The 15,688-nt window shown below is 34.7% G+C and overlaps 2 protein-coding genes across 2 annotated transcripts; one reads left to right on the top strand and one right to left on the bottom strand.

Annotated features, from left to right (window-relative positions):
* The first annotated feature begins 561 nt into the window (after nucleotides 1–561).
* On the top strand, nucleotides 562–10,589 carry LOC114194016 (F-box/LRR-repeat protein 15-like). The gene is made up of 17 exons (XM_028084046.2): nucleotides 562–1,209; nucleotides 1,434–1,683; nucleotides 1,793–1,925; nucleotides 2,721–2,817; nucleotides 2,898–3,095; nucleotides 3,173–3,443; nucleotides 3,545–3,643; nucleotides 3,741–3,829; nucleotides 3,995–4,094; nucleotides 4,179–4,349; nucleotides 4,688–4,840; nucleotides 5,133–5,293; nucleotides 5,365–5,563; nucleotides 8,719–9,176; nucleotides 9,458–9,521; nucleotides 9,930–10,016; nucleotides 10,137–10,589. The coding sequence occupies exons 1-17, from the start codon at nucleotides 902–904 to the stop codon at nucleotides 10,215–10,217; spliced, it is 2,919 nt and encodes a 972-aa protein (XP_027939847.1). The 5' UTR covers nucleotides 562–901; the 3' UTR covers nucleotides 10,218–10,589.
* Nucleotides 10,590–11,888: 1,299 nt separating this feature from the next.
* On the bottom strand, nucleotides 11,889–13,794 carry LOC146884035 (uncharacterized). Its single transcript, XM_085665496.1, has 2 exons — nucleotides 12,840–13,794; nucleotides 11,889–12,749 (listed from the first exon to the last, which is right to left on the bottom strand). The coding sequence occupies exon 2, from the start codon at nucleotides 12,394–12,396 to the stop codon at nucleotides 12,064–12,066; it is 333 nt and encodes a 110-aa protein (XP_085521622.1). The 5' UTR covers nucleotides 12,397–12,749; nucleotides 12,840–13,794; the 3' UTR covers nucleotides 11,889–12,063.
* Between the last annotated feature and the right edge of the window lie 1,894 nt (nucleotides 13,795–15,688).

Below are 15,688 nucleotides of genomic sequence, written 5' to 3'. Positions count from 1 at the left end.
AGACTAAATTAAACAAACTAAAAAAATTAGGGACCAAATTAATAATCTATCTATAACAATATATAAATATAAATAAAGAGGATTGTCTCTTTTGTGTTCACATTTCAAAATACCAATTTTACCCTTTAAAATATAATTATTTATAATTTTTTTTAAAATTGATCGTTACTTTTATAAATATTTTTATAAAATTGTCTATCTTCGCTATTTTCTTTTCTTCTATTTATGAACCGTTATTATTCATCTTTTCTGATATATTTTACTTTATTTTTTAATAAATATAATTTTATTTTATATATTAACCTAATATTATATAAAATTATCATGTATATTTAAAAATAAGCTTACGCAAGTTATATCTAAGAAAAATTATGAAAACCAATAATTAATTGGAACAAAATTTAAAAATAAATAATGTTAATATAGTTTTCTTTCTTACATTATTTTCTTAACAGAACTTTTAATGTATTGCAGTGTTACAAAAACAGTATCAAACGAGGACAGTGTTGTTAATCTCACCATTCGGCAGAAGAAACAAAACGTCCCCTAAAAGAACGAAACGGCATCGTTTGAGGGGCTTTTCTCTCTCACTCAGTCTCTCTCCTTGAGTTTTTTGGCACAAAAAGTACGAATTTCTCACTTGCTGAGATATAGAGCAACCCCATAGCAGAGGCAGAGGAAGAACATCCCGAGAAAAAAAAGCAGCAGCAGCAGCTCCCAAGATCCGATCAGATCCATTTTACCGTCTTTCTCTCTCCTCACTTCCACTCTTCATTTTCTCTCTCCTTCCCTCAATTTTTCTCACTGCCCCAAATCGTTTCCGCTCCAGCGCTTAGGGTTTCCCCAAATTGCCTCTCCAAATGCGTAGGATCCACATCCAGCCATCGCCAAGTTCAAGTGCATGAAGCTTTGGTGCTGTCTATGCTTCACTGAAGAGGAACAAGATAACCTAAACCTCATGAAGGAAGAGGACATTTCCGAAAACGACGTCGTTACCGGTGTTGGAGCCGCTGCTGTCGCCGACCACCACGCTGAAGAAAATCGTGACGATGACCGATTCGCGATGACGTCGGTGCAGCCGCGCACCGAGGCATTGATCTCGTGGACCGGCGAGTGCAGCGCCGCCGCGTGCTCGGACAGCACCGTCGCAGGCGGCGTCGAGAACCGCGATTTGAGCCACAAGCGCGCCAAGTTCTATGCCGATTTCGAGTGAGTTTCGCGAACCGAACGTGTGAATGTCTTCTTAGTGTGTGCATTGTTGTTGTTCTGACGATGATGACGTGTCAGTCCACTTTCGTTTTGTTGCGTTTTGCTAGCTTTCGTTTTGAAACTGGAAACTGTTCTTGAGTGTTTCTCTTTCGGTTTTCGTTCTTGCAGTTTTTCTGTGGCGATTGATTGCGGTGCTTGTCTTTTTTTTTTTTTCATTTTTGCAGGGAGCGGTACTTTTCGACGAATGCAGGGAAATGCGGTGCTTCTAATGAATGTGGAGATTATGACTACATTAACGATTCTCTTCGACCCAACGGTGAGGCTTGTTGTGATACATTTGCATTGATGGGCGGTGGTGAGGAGAGTGGTTTTGATTCCAGCATTGTGGAAGACGGTGAAGGAGATAATATTGATATCTTGAAAGTGGAAGATGTAGAGATCAGAATGGATCTCACCGATGACTTGTTGCATATGGTAATCCTCGTGGAAAATATTTTTTTGCTATTTATTTTGAATTTTGAATTTTCCTGGTATGTTTTTTCTCTTAACTCTTTCGTCCTCTTTTGCTATATGTGAAATTTAGGTTTTCTCGTTTTTGGATCATCCCAATCTTTGCAAGGCTGCCAGGGTTTGTAAACAGTGGCGAAGTGCAAGTGCTCATGAAGATTTCTGGAAAAGCTTGAATTTTGAAGATCGTAACATTTCTGTGGAACAATGTGAGTCTCTATATATGTTGTAGTAAGCTATTTTCCCTTTTCTTTATTAGTTTTATGTTGTGCCCTGTAGGTGAGTCTTCTACTAGTGAAAGCATATTTATCAATCCCTGAGAGTTGTGCGAAATAACTGGTCTCATATCCCTGAATAAATGCTATAACAGGATGGATGTTTTACCCAAATTGTAGATCCAACATAAAGATTTTGTCATATACGAGTAAATGGTAAAATTAAATAAAAAAAATCTGAAATTAAAGCCATATTCATCATTTAGTTTGACAATTGAAAGTACTACGTTGAGCAACAGAGCATGTGGGTGAAACTGTGAAAATGAATAAGCCCCTCAAACTTCAATAGAGAGTGAGTGTGGCAAAAATAAAAATTAAAAACGAAGTTAAGTCATTCATTAGCATAACGAAGTAGTAAGTTGACCAACAGAACTAAGTTGACGAAAATGAATAAACGAGAACGAACCTCTCATGCTCCAATAGAGAGTGTACAGGGACCTCAAGCTTGTGAGGGTGAACAGTGAACGAGATGAACTCAGGTTATGAAAGAGCAGGCTTTTCTGATGCAACATATGCTGGGAAAATTACGAAGAGAAGAAAATTGGTACTAAAAAATCAGACAGTGGGAGAAAAATTGGGTCACTTTAACTTCTTAGTGACATCCATCTGCCTCATGCTGTTAGGGAACTATTGCAATGTTATAGCACATACTTGATGACTATAAGCAGAAGTCTTGCTTCATTAAAACTTTGCTAAATGTGCTTATTAAAACTCAATATGAATTTACAGTTGAAGACATGTGTAGGCGTTATCCCAATGCCACAGCAGTGAGCATATCTGGTTCTGCTATTTACTTGCTTGTCATGCGGGCTATCTCTTCATTAAGGTAGGTATTCTAAATGCGGTATTGCAATCAATCAAGTTATGTGCTGGACGCCAGCTCTGATTTGTTTTCTTCATTTTCAGGAATCTTGAGGTTCTAACATTAGGAAGAGGACAAATAGCTGATACTTTTTTCCATGCTTTAGCTGATTGTTCTATGCTAAAAAAGTTGAATATCAACGATTCTACACTTGGCAATGGCATTCAAGAGATAACTATAAATCATGACAGAATGTGTCATCTTCAATTAACAAAATGCCGTGTGATGCGAATAGCAGTCAGGTAAATATGCGCTTTGGTTTAACTGACATTTATGGGCCACTTTGCTACTGTATATTGATTATTTGTTCTTTTTTCAGGTGCCCACAGCTGGAAACTATGTCATTGAAGCGCAGTAACATGGCACAGGTTGTACTCAATTGTCCACTTTTGCATGAGCTTGATATAGGCTCTTGCCACAAACTTCCTGATGCTGCAATACGAGCTGCTGCAACTTCGTGCCCACAACTTGTTTCACTGGACATGTCAAATTGTTCTTGTGTCAGTGATGAAACTCTGCGTGAAATAGCATTGAGTTGTGCTAACCTTAGTTTTCTCGATGCATCATACTGCCCAAACATATCTCTGGAGGTGTGCTATAGAGTCTATAATAACATTTTCATGTATAGATTAAAGAAGAGTATATGACTTTGTTTGACATGGTTGCTCACTTGTTTGTTTTTTCTTTGAAGTCTGTTAGACTGCTGATGTTGACAGTTCTAAAGCTTCATAGTTGTGAGGGGATCACTTCTGCCTCAATGGCTGCAATAGCTCATAGTGATATGTTGGAGGTATGATATGTGTCTAGGTAGTAGAAATTAGTGATGTGTCTGAATTACTGAGTATAGACTTCTAAGAAGAATAAATGGCGCCACTCTGCTACTGCAGGTTTTGGAGCTTGATAATTGTAGCCTGTTGACATCAGTATCATTGGATCTTCCCCGTTTGCAGACTATTAGATTGGTACACTGTCGCAAGTATGTTTCTTGTTTTATTTTTCACCCTGGAAAAAGTGTTGTAATTATATTGTTGGTCTTTGCCTTTCTCAGTTGCTCGTGTAATTGTTGTTTGACTCCACAACCCTTTCCTATTTTTGGGCATGGTATTTTCTAATTTATTTTCTTGAATTATTTAATTGGCAGGTTTGCCGATTTAAACTTGAGGACTATGATGCTTTCTAATATTCTGGTATCAAACTGTCCTGCACTTCATCGTATCAATATCACTTCAAATTCACTTCAAGTATGTATTGTAATTAAGTCTGCGGTTTTTCCTTCATGCCATTTATTGTTAGTTCTGTAAAGGATGGACTTTGTGGTGATGCAGAAACTAGCATTGCAAAAGCAAGAAAGTTTAACCACCTTAGCCCTACAATGTCAATCTTTACAAGAAGTGGACCTCTCAGAGTGTGAATCTTTGACGAACTCTATATGTGATGTTTTTAATGATGTTGGAGGATGCCCCATGCTGAAATCACTAGTTCTAGCTAATTGTGAGGTACTTTGAAATATGTCCCCTTTTTGTGACACATTCTAGATCAGTTTCCATGATCTATCCTAGTACTCTATACTGAAAATTACAGGGGTTTTGTGCTACATGTTGGTGCTATTTATCATATTCTACTTGTGTTTAAGAGGCTACATATCTAGGTGTTTCATTTCATATCATTTATAATTTTATATCAAATTATGCCTTTCAACTTTTCTGCTGGTTGCACTTGCGAGAGATTAGTGTCGTTTGAATTCCTGCTTTTGCTTATAGCTGATTTTATTGGTGAAATGTTCTGGATTTTCTTTCTCCCTTTTTACTGAACTTTGGTGTTTTACTGAATTTAGAGCTTGACCTCAGTTCGGTTCTTCAGCACCTCTTTGGTCAGTCTTTCCCTTGCTGATTGTAGGGCAATCACTACTCTGGAGCTCACATGCCCTAACCTTGAGAAAGTAATTTTGGATGGCTGTGATCATTTAGAAAGAGCATCCTTTTGTCCTGTAAGTTGTATTCATTTCTTAGTTACTTTATAGACTTTGAAAGTTGAATTTTTTTAATTATGCTTTTTTAATTTGATCATTTAACTAAATATGTTAAATCTATAATTGAAATTGAACTTTAACATTAAATTTGCATGTGGATTTTGCTGTTTCATGCTTTAAGAACAAGTCATGTTTGTGCACTTTCCAGTCAAAGGGGATGCTTTTGGTTTAAGGCTTAGGATTAAATGCACATAGTAATGTTTGTGGTATGTGTGATATAGTTGCTAAATTCATTACTTTATCTGCTTAGGTTGGTCTTCGATCTCTCAATTTAGGAATATGTCCAAAATTAAATATACTCAGCATAGAAGCCATGGTTATGGTCTCACTTGAGCTGAAAGGATGTGGTGTACTGTCTGAAGCATCAGTTAATTGTCCTCTCTTGACATCTTTGGATGCTTCATTTTGCAGGTGAGGTTTCACTTATTATTTGCTTTGGCATCCTTCTTGTATGTGGACTGATGTTTATATTTTTGGTGCAGCCAACTGACAAATGAATGCTTGTCTGCAACAACTGCCTCTTGCCCAATGATTGAATCGTTAATATTGATGTCATGCTCATCAATTGGTTTGGATGGACTTTGTTCTTTGCAGCGGCTCCCAAATTTGACCCTACTTGATTTGTCATATACCTTTTTGGTCAATTTGCAGCCTGTTTTTGAGTCTTGTACACAGCTAAAGGTTAGAGTTGCCTTTTCTTTTTGTGCTTGTAATTTTGGCTGTATGTGATTTGTTAGTAGTATAGTGATAGTAGAGTGGCACCACAACGCACATGCTGAGGGAAAGGACAGCCAATTTTATAAACACCTAATGAAATTGTAGTGCAGAGTGTGTGCATGTGTCTTTTGTCCTCGAATGTTTATGAAATAACTAGTTGGGCTCATTGTCCTCTTCCATAAATGTGAATTTGTTTTTACTTAACTCAACAAAATTGTGATATTATTTGAGTTCACTTGCACAAATAAATAAGTGGAAGTATTATGTCCACGTGTAACTAGGTGTGTTCCTTGTTTTTACCTTCTAATGTTTGTAATTGTTGGAAATCGCATATAGACTAGGTATATGATCAAATTGTAGTATATAAGTCATTATAAACCTCACCTTCCAAGACAATTTTGTGAGGTTAAGTTGAACATAAAATTCACTTTTTAATATGGTATTAAAACCTATTTTGGAAAGGTTTGTTGGGCCTATCATGCTATTTGTTATTGGACTACCTAAATATTTATTCTTATGCTTGAAGTGTGTAGTCCTTGGCATTAGGAGGTGTGTTTGACATCCCACGTCAACTAGTGACGAGGTCAAATTATAGTATATAAAGGCATCTCGATTGCAAGGGTTATATTCAGGCTCATAAGTTAAGACTTTGGTATTACAAGACCTCCTCGTTGACATATAATTTGAGATCCTCAGTTATAAGAAGAAAACAATATATTTATGTCTTGAAAATATTAACCACGACATAAAATATTAGTTAAAGTGTTGGTTTTACAGGAATATTCCATTAGAGAAAAAGTTACAAGGGGTTTTAAAAGTGATGAGGCGCAATAAGACCCATGTAAAGTAATTTAGAACCTCTTATAATGACTCTTGCAACAGAGATGACCTAAGTGAATGCAAATCTCATCTTGCAAACCATATATTTTTGTCAAGTTGAGTTAAGATTAAAGTTTACTTTCTAAGAGTAATAATGAATTGAGTTCATTGTCTTCATGCTAAAATGTATTTTTCATTTAATAATAATACAACAAAAGTGTGATATTAATCTGGTTTACTTGCAAGTTGCAAGTATAAAATAGTTGATATTTTTGGGTGCTGGTATATTTTAGAAACAAAATTATTGTTCATTAAGTTTTTATTAATTATTGTTAAGATGTCCAACATTGGATGGGAATATAGGAGGATGCTCCTCATAAATCAGGTTTGGCCCATTTCAGGAAAAGTCTTCAAATTATTATAGAAGTTTTTTTTTTTTTCATGTATTATGAAAACCTTATGTATTACCAAGTTATCCTAGTCGGATCCCGTCACTATCATTCTTCTTTTGTACATCATTTTGTTGAAATATATAATCTATAGTTGCCAAGTGAATATAAGCTCAAGCCTTTTGTCTTATTCAAATATTCAAGTTGGTATCAAAGCAGGTTTGATACTTTTGTCATTTTCACGAAGTCTATCTCTGATGGTCATTGTCCTCCAATGACATTATTTTCTGGCAAACCTCTGTTCTTGCTTGGCAGCACCCTGACAAACCACTTCACATTTCCCTTCGCATAGATTCTTTGTGGCATGTGCATCACCGCAGGTGTTGCCTTGTCATCAGAGCTTCGACATGCTACCACAGGCAGTCCCATCGCTTATCTCTGGTCTTCTCTGGTCCTGTTTCAAGCCTCTCCTTGCATTTTTGCCTTTCTTTGGGTAGTAGTCTGGGATCTGTGACTTGAAGAATATCCTTTCTGTTTTGTGTTACAAAATTACCTCAACTGGCCCTGTCTTCATTTTTGGAAGCCCCACCATTAGTGTAGGGAAACTAAATGGTTGAAGTCATTTGTCATGGTTTTTCCTTCGTAAAATTATGATTCCTTGGTCAGGGTTGACATGAACATTTTAAAATAGAATTTAACGAATTATGGATTGAGGAACAAGCTCAATGGAAGGAACATTACTTTCAATTATGTGTTGTATTGTTGAATCAAATATTAAAGACTTTCTTACCCATCCAAATTTGTTCATTGTGGAATAAAGGCTCAATATTTTTGCTAATGACATTCTGTTTATATGATTTTGTTCAAAAACTTGCCTCACTCAGAAAGATTAATCATATTAACGTGTGTTTTTCAAGACTAATCAGTCATTATGGAGCAAAATATGTTTCAAGAAGCTGAGAGAGTAGTTTTACATGGTGCTTTTGATGGTTTGAATTCAAAATGTTATGATGTTCATGATCACAATTTTACCATTAAGGTGTTCCTTTCATGGAAAATTTAATATCAAGGCTTCTTCATGTTCCTACTCATAAAAATGGATGGATGAATCTTGAATCTGTTAAAGCTTTGGCAATGGTGTCCATTTGTGGAAGGGGAGGTTGTGGAAATTGAGGAGGATGTGGTGGTGGAGATGGTTGTCCTTAGCTCCCGTATTGTAAGAGAAAGGGTCATACTTGGGAAACCTGTTGCTCCTCACACGACTTTCCTAGGATGGCGACAAATGTTTGTAAGTTAAAGAAATCTAAGCAGCAGTTTTCTGAAAATGAATATCAAAAATATCTTCTCTTCAAGTCTGACAGCTAAGTCCAACCATCTCAGCCCTTGGTGTTTCACCATGTATTTGTCAATCTATGGGTTGTCAAGGTCCATGGATAATTGGCTAAGTTTTTTCTAGTCACATTTCTGGCAATGGTTCATTCACCTTTGTATCTTCCCCATCTTATTCCTTGAGCAAGTGGATCCAAGGTTGTTTCCCAAGGAGTTGGAAGTCTCCTTTTCTTCCTACTTACACTTGAAGTACGTCCTCTTTATTCCTATTTGTCCCTTCATTGTTCTCTCTCGATGCAAGTATGAGACTGAAGGAGTAATTAAGCCTAATTTGTTTTATTTTTTGTTGCAACCTGCTAATTAAATTATAAAATTGCATAAAATAATTAGAGAAGAAGAGGGAGAAGGAGGATGCGGGAATGTGTGAAAGAAAATATTTATGTCGTTGAATCAAATTTAATGTTATTGTAAATACAATATCTTCATCAGTACTTGGACAATTGACAATAAAATGGTTGATTCACCTTTGTGTATTTATTCTCTTTGCCATTTTCTGATTGTATTATTCCTTGTTTATTGAAGGTATTAAAGTTGCAGGCATGCAAATATCTCACTGACTCATCACTTGAACCACTCTACAAGAGGGGAGCTTTACCAGCCCTCCAGGAGTTGGACTTGTCTTATGCTACACTATGCCAGTCTGCTATAGAGGAGCTTCTTTCTTGCTGCACACACCTTACACATGTGAACTTGACTGGCTGTGCCAATATGCACGACTTAAATTGGGGATGTAGTCGCGGGCATATTGCTGGTGTAAATGTGCTATCTGTTACAAGTTCTTATGAAAATCTCCATGAGCTAAGTGAGCAACCCACTCGACTACTGCAGAACTTAAACTGCGTGGGCTGTCTGAACATTCGGAAAGTTTTCATTCCATTAGCGGCACATTGTTCCTGTTTGTTGTTTTTAAACCTTTCTCTATCAACTAATTTGAAAGAGGTTGATGTTGCATGTCTCAACCTAAGCTGGCTTAATCTAAGGTATGGTTGGCTTTAATAACTGGGTTGATTTCTATCCTTCTCGTTACCGAATGTGTGTATCTGTATAAGTATTTCATTCTCTTGAAAAATACTCTCTTATGTGTATGGGCTGTCTGTGGGCCCAGAATCTCTTGTAGTCTGTATATAGATAGACCTTTGTGTAACAACTGTAATATAATTCTGTTTTAATTTTTTTATAAAACGATCATGCTTTTCTCTCTTATCTGTAGATAAATTATATCACTCCTAACAGTTATTAATGTTTAAACTTTTCTTTTCAGCAATTGTTACTCTTTGGAAGTTTTGAAACTAGATTGTCCAAGATTGACCAGTCTATTCCTCCAGGTAATTTTTTTTGCTCTTCCAATTAAAAGAGATTGTTGCACTCATTATATATTTAGTTCTTGCTGGGAAATTTTGTTCCAGCCGTGCTTGTGAGTATGCTTAGGCAATGTGTCTTAGGTTGTATGCATTACAGCTGTCACAAACTATCATGTGAATTTTTTCCGTTGTGTGGGATCTGTTTTTAGACTGCAAGCATTTTCAAAATGTTTGCAAGCAGGGTTGGCCTGGCCCACTTGAAATTAAGCACGAATGGATGTGTTTGGGCTGAGTGACATGACAAATGGAAATACATCTTAAATTTATATTAATTCTGGCAACACATCTATTGATTCATTACTGTACACCATAAATTGCTTGCTTTATTAAATGTACTAACTTTTTTGATGGAGTGGTACTTCGATGTTTTAGTCTTGCAACATTGATGAAGAAGCAGTAGAGACTGCTATAACCAAATGCGCTATGCTGGAGACTCTTGATGTTCGCTTCTGTCCAAAGGTGATAGCGATCAGCAGTACCGTGTGCACTAATCTTTAATTAATTGTATCCTGTTACCCATTTCATACATGATGGAATATCTTTTTTTTTATTAATTGGTATATTTTTTGTGCTTTACAGATTAGCTCAACGAGCATGGGAAGATTGCGTGCAGCATGTCCTAATTTGAAGCGTATATTCAGCAGCTTGTCAACTTCATAAACATAACCAAGGATCTTCTAATTTACTAGTGGTTTTCACTTGAAGTGAAGACACACTTGGTAATAAATCTGGTTATTTCCAAAATGTGTTGTAAATGGTCAACTTGTTATTGTTCTGTATGTTTGTCATACATAGAAATCAGGTTATATTTTTCGGATTGTTGTAATAAGCAGTCGTTCCTATACTTGAGCTCTTGTAAATTTTACATTTCAATTTTTGTTTATACATATTTGACTCTAAAATAGTGTAACCTTTTTTCTTGGTTGTAAATAGGGGATCTGATCCATTGCCATAGTATTCCATCGATTATGCTGTAAATTATTCTATCATGTACTGACATTTGTATTTTGAGATACGCATTTTTTTATTTTATGGACCTTGCCTTAGACAACTGATGTAACCCCTCCCCCTTCCCCAAATAAAAGGACATTGATTGTGTCGTGTATTGTCTTTAAAGTTAGTGTAAATGCGAGACACGCATTTATCTTCTGGATCTTGCCTTAGACAAATGGTGTAATCCCTCCCCATTCCTCTAATGATCGGATATTTGTGGTGTCGGGTATTCTATCAAGTTTAAAGTTAGTGTAAATATGGATAATCATCGGTATAGATTATTAACGGATGTCACAAACAAGTGCTTATCTGAAAGGACAATGCATTGAGCTCCATAACCACCGAGGCGTAAACCCCAACGCGAGGATCATTCTTTTTATATTCAAATTCTATCCATGTGAAAGTAAAGGTGGCTTAAGAAACTGGCAGTGATAGCTGACAATACGAAGCCGTCTCTCACCGTGTAATCAAATTCCCTTCAGATTACATAATTTATGTCGGTACTTCTGACAATACTCTAAGCCCTCCTTTCGCCCCGTCTATGGTTCAGAAATAGCAGGTATGCATTTTCTTACGTTATGTAATTCTCGATTGTTTGGGATGCTTATAGTGTGTTCGCTATGTATTTTCTCAATTCTTTATGAAATAATTAATGAGAACTTGCATTGAAGGTGGGTCAACCGGTTTGTGTATTCTTTAGCAATAGCGTTACTTTTTGGGAGTGGTGCGGTTAAAATAACAAAACATGGTTATTTTTGTGAAGCTAATGACAAGTGCAGCTATGCTCATGATTGACCAACACTTAGAAGGATGCAGGTGGTAGGATGTGGCTATTTGACTCTTTAGTTCTGGTTGCATTTAGTTTCTAGTTTGTCATTATAATTTTTACAGAATTTCGATATTTTTCTTTTTGAAAAAGAAATTGTTAGGACATTCAAGCCAATTGCTTCATAGAATTTATGTTTGTGTACGATGTTTATGATATGGGCTTTTTTCAAATCAACTTTGCAAACCTTTTACAGATATCATGCGATGCACGTACGTAGGTGGATATGTCAATACTAGTAAGAGAAATTTATAGTTCTGCCATTATACAACTAAATTATACTTCAAGTTCATTCATGGAAGATATCTCCATTATTTCTCCCTTTTCTCACGAGTTTTAGTTGTCCAAAAGTGAAGAGGATGATGGGTCAAGTAGGTGTTGTTTTTGAGACTCAGCCCCTTAAGAAAAAGAAAAGTGTATCATTATCTTATAAGAATAAGCCGTTAATGAAAAAATTGAGTAATTATAATCTTAGTTATTGAACACAAATATGCTTCGGCTCCTCCTGTACATTCTTTTTAACGTATTGAGGTTCATTCATGGAAGATATCTCCGGTCATTTAAGATGTGGCAAATAGTAACACGGGATGATGATTACTCGCCAAATATTAAGCGGTTTCGTGTGTTTCTTCATAAACACGAGACGTTGCTGCATATCTTACTACATAGTTGGTTCATGGTATCTTGTTACACAGACGCTTTACACTTCAACACTAGAAATAGGACTACAAGAATTAAAACAATACCTCCAGAAGAACCACCAACTCTATAAATCCAGTGGCGATCAAACCTGGTGAAGTTCCCGTCAAGAAAAGCTGATAAAGCTATGGCTAAAATCAATACAAAGAGCAGCAAGGGCAACAGAGACGCAAAGTTTATGGATTGCTCATCATCTAACTCACTCTCTGCTCTGTGGTCTATATAGAGAGGAGAAGCCACTGCCAGAACCACCAAGCTTATCGCTGCCACTCTCTCATAAGACGAAAGTCTGCTCCTCCTTCTGCTTTCTCCAACTTCCATTCCGAAGGTAGACGATGAATAAATTACCTTGGTTCTCACGGATCTTGCCTTTCTTATGCTAAAATATGTATGGTGGAACTGCCACACAAAATGTTAATGTGGTGAAGGGAATCCTGCTTTTTCAAAGTAAACATTAAATGGCATTGGATGCACTCAAATATTCCTTTTTCATTCGATTAGCGGAATCAAAAATATACCAGATTTTAACTTAATGTCCTCTTCATTCTCTTCTTTTTACACCACGTCCACAGACCATTTTACTATGCTCTGTTTCTATTTAACAGGTATCTGCATCCATGCTATTTCAAAAGGAAAGCACTATAATGTGCACTCTTCATTCATTTATATGCCATCTGGAATGAGTAGATATCATAAGCTAATACACTTATTTGGTGAATGAGAATAAGAGATAGATTTTAGTGGAAAGTGAGGGAGATTCTTACCTGCAGGAAGGAACCTCTTAACTCTAGAAAGAGTGCGTGTCTTGCGCAAGACACAAGACAAGGATTGGACCGGCTGTTACAGTGTATGGATGTGAACAAGATTCTCCACTGTAAAAGCTCAATATTAGGTGGGGCTGCAACATTATGTGGAATCTGATACTATTTCTTCTGCTATGCATGTCCATTACAAGGAACTTTCTTTTTAAAAAAAAATTCAAACTGAACCATGCATAATTATATTCATATATTTTGTCAAAGTTGGAGGGGATGCTTGAGTTGTTATAAATTTCCTGATGTGTGTTCAATTCCAACAGATAAAATATATATATATATATATATATATATTCATACATCTTTCTAAAAATATCATATTCACGCCTTTCATAAGATGTTGATTGAAACTTGCTATTCAACTCTTGGAGAGAAATGTGAGTATTATAATATAACACAGAAATATAAAAATATGGTGTTTCATATGAACGATCTTTTATGAAGAAGTTTTTCATTTTCATTTTTAAAATTATTCTTTCAAACCAATAAGTAAAACTTACATATTTTTTGCAAGCTTTTATTAGTTTTAAAATTCATTTAAATATTATAATATTTTTAAACATAAAAACCCTTAAATATTATTGTTATGCAATCATTCCAGTGTATCATGGTAGGATTTTGCACACTTTTCCTCATTTATAAGGGACGATCCCTGATTCAAAAGTCTTACTCCAGACATAACAAAACAAATCCTTAGGTAGCAATCAAGCATCACAGTTAACTTTGCATGAGAAGAATGATAACTTCAAACTAGCTTTTGTCATACTTCCCTATCAAAATTGAAACTTCACAACAAGTATCATTAAAATATAATCATCACAGTTAAAGAAGAAGACGAAAAAGAAACATTTAAGAAAGTAGATGAAAGTTTAGTGTTTGACAGAAACATCAGAGTATGACATATCAGTCAGCAGCAGCAGCATCTGCCCCAGATTCCCCCATATGCCCATTCCCACATCCATCTTCATTGCCACTCATCAATAACATATGAGCTACACTCATCACAGCTTCATTGCTACCAACCATGCTGCCTCCATCAACAACATTGCTGTCACCACCATCACCAACAAAACCTCTTGCTTTGGTTTTCACCTTGTAATTAGGCTTCACATGTTTCTCCAAATCTTCCACTTTGCTTTCCTTTCTCTTCCTGTGGCGCCCTCTGATGCAGAAACAGATGCTTTTGCTTTTCATCTTTCGAGAAAAAAAGTTTAATTGATAATGGTTATCACAAAAAGAAAAGAAATTAAAACAGACCATGCTGCCAGCTTTCCTTCTTCCTCTCTCTTATAACATAAACGGTGCCTAACCACCATTATTCGGTCTTTTAATAATGTTTTTTGCTACTTCTACTTTTCATTGATTATTACAGAATCTACCTATCATGTTGGAATAAGTTATCAATTCTTAAATTTAAAATTTCAGTTTTATTTCATATGAATTTCAAAAATATAATATACTAAATTAATATCTAAATTATAAAAATGTAGTTTAAAACTAGTTTAAAAAAATACAGCATCACAAAAAGAATCTTTTAGAATCATTATATCAAAATATTTTTAGTTCTTTTTCACATATGATTACTTTATTATTGTTAACCAGTTATACACTCTATTTTAATCTATGAATTTTATCTTTCAAGAAATTTTATACTGCATTAATACTGATTTTAATATTCTTTACATTCTATGTATTTGACATTTTTAATTTATAAGATTTTTTTCTCCACAATTTTTAAACATCTATTCATCTAGAATGTTTTAAGGATTAGACTCTAGCTTACGCGTTTCTGTCCAACGTAATCATTTAACAATTTATTATATTCATATTTTAATTACATTTTTATATTTTTAAAATTAAATTATAATATGTACATATATATTTTTTATTAAAATAAATTTGTCAGACGTTTTTTTTAATAGATGCTAATGTACCATTGTTTTATTTATAAATAAGATTTGACATCCACGTGGGTAAATAAAATGTTTGTTTTTCTATCCCTGCGAACATCAAACACGATATCATTGAAGATTGAAATCACACACGATATTTTGGGTTCAAAAATTCATATGAAACATGTGAAGCACGTGTATTAATATAATACGAAAAAGCTAGTTGACATATTTTGAACTCAAATCTTACTTTTTTTAATTAACAAAACTTATATAAAACTCAAAATACTTTATCATTAGTTAAAACTTGTTTAAAATTATAAAATTCTCTGAGCCTCTTTTGTCTTATTTACTAATTATATAGTTTTCAACAAATTTTAATCGACAAAAATATATTAAAAAATATTTTAGAGAATCGTTTTTTAGGTTTTCTATTCTACGAAGTTTTAATGTACGACAGAAACTAAAGATTTATTTTTGGTTTTAAGGATTATTTCCACAATGTGCATATTTAATTCATATTACCTTTCACTATAAAGTAATTGTACTTTAAAGTTTGTCTTAACCTAATAGCAACTATAAATATATCATTTATAAATGATTTTGCTAAGAAAAGTCATTCTCTTTATCTTAATTATAATAAATATATCATGTATTACTTTTATCTGTCATAAATATAAATACTACCATAATTTATTTAGAAATAAATAACTAAATTTTCATTAAAAAATGAAAATACAAATTTATTATATTTTTTCCAATAGATAAAATTGTTGAAAGAATATTGCTACTTCGTTTCGTTGCGTCTTGATATAAAAATGAACATTATTATACCATCATGATTGAGATGCATGCACACATTAAAGTTATAGACAGGGTGTTCCAAATATTTTAATCCAACACACA

This window comes from Vigna unguiculata, chromosome 8 (genome assembly GCF_037176805.1).
Source record: "Vigna unguiculata cultivar grain cowpea cultivar isolate G323 ecotype 2 chromosome 8, ASM3717680v1, whole genome shotgun sequence".
NCBI classification, from domain to species: Eukaryota; Viridiplantae; Streptophyta; class Magnoliopsida; order Fabales; family Fabaceae; genus Vigna; species Vigna unguiculata.
Note: the sequence above shows the minus strand (reverse complement) of the source record. Positions and strands in the feature narration are given on the sequence as shown.

Coding starts and splice junctions, on each gene's coding strand:
- LOC114194016 (XM_028084046.2), top strand. CDS start 902: ATGAAGCTTTGGTGCTGTCTATGCTTCACTGAAGAGGAACAAGATAAC. Junction 1,210..1,433: donor AAGTTCTATGCCGATTTCGA/GTGAGTTTCGCG, acceptor TCATTTTTGCAG/GGAGCGGTACTTTTCGACGA. Junction 4,095..4,178: donor TCACTTCAAATTCACTTCAA/GTATGTATTGTA, acceptor GTGGTGATGCAG/AAACTAGCATTGCAAAAGCA.
- LOC146884035 (XM_085665496.1), bottom strand. CDS start 12,396: ATGGAAGTTGGAGAAAGCAGAAGGAGGAGCAGACTTTCGTCTTATGAG.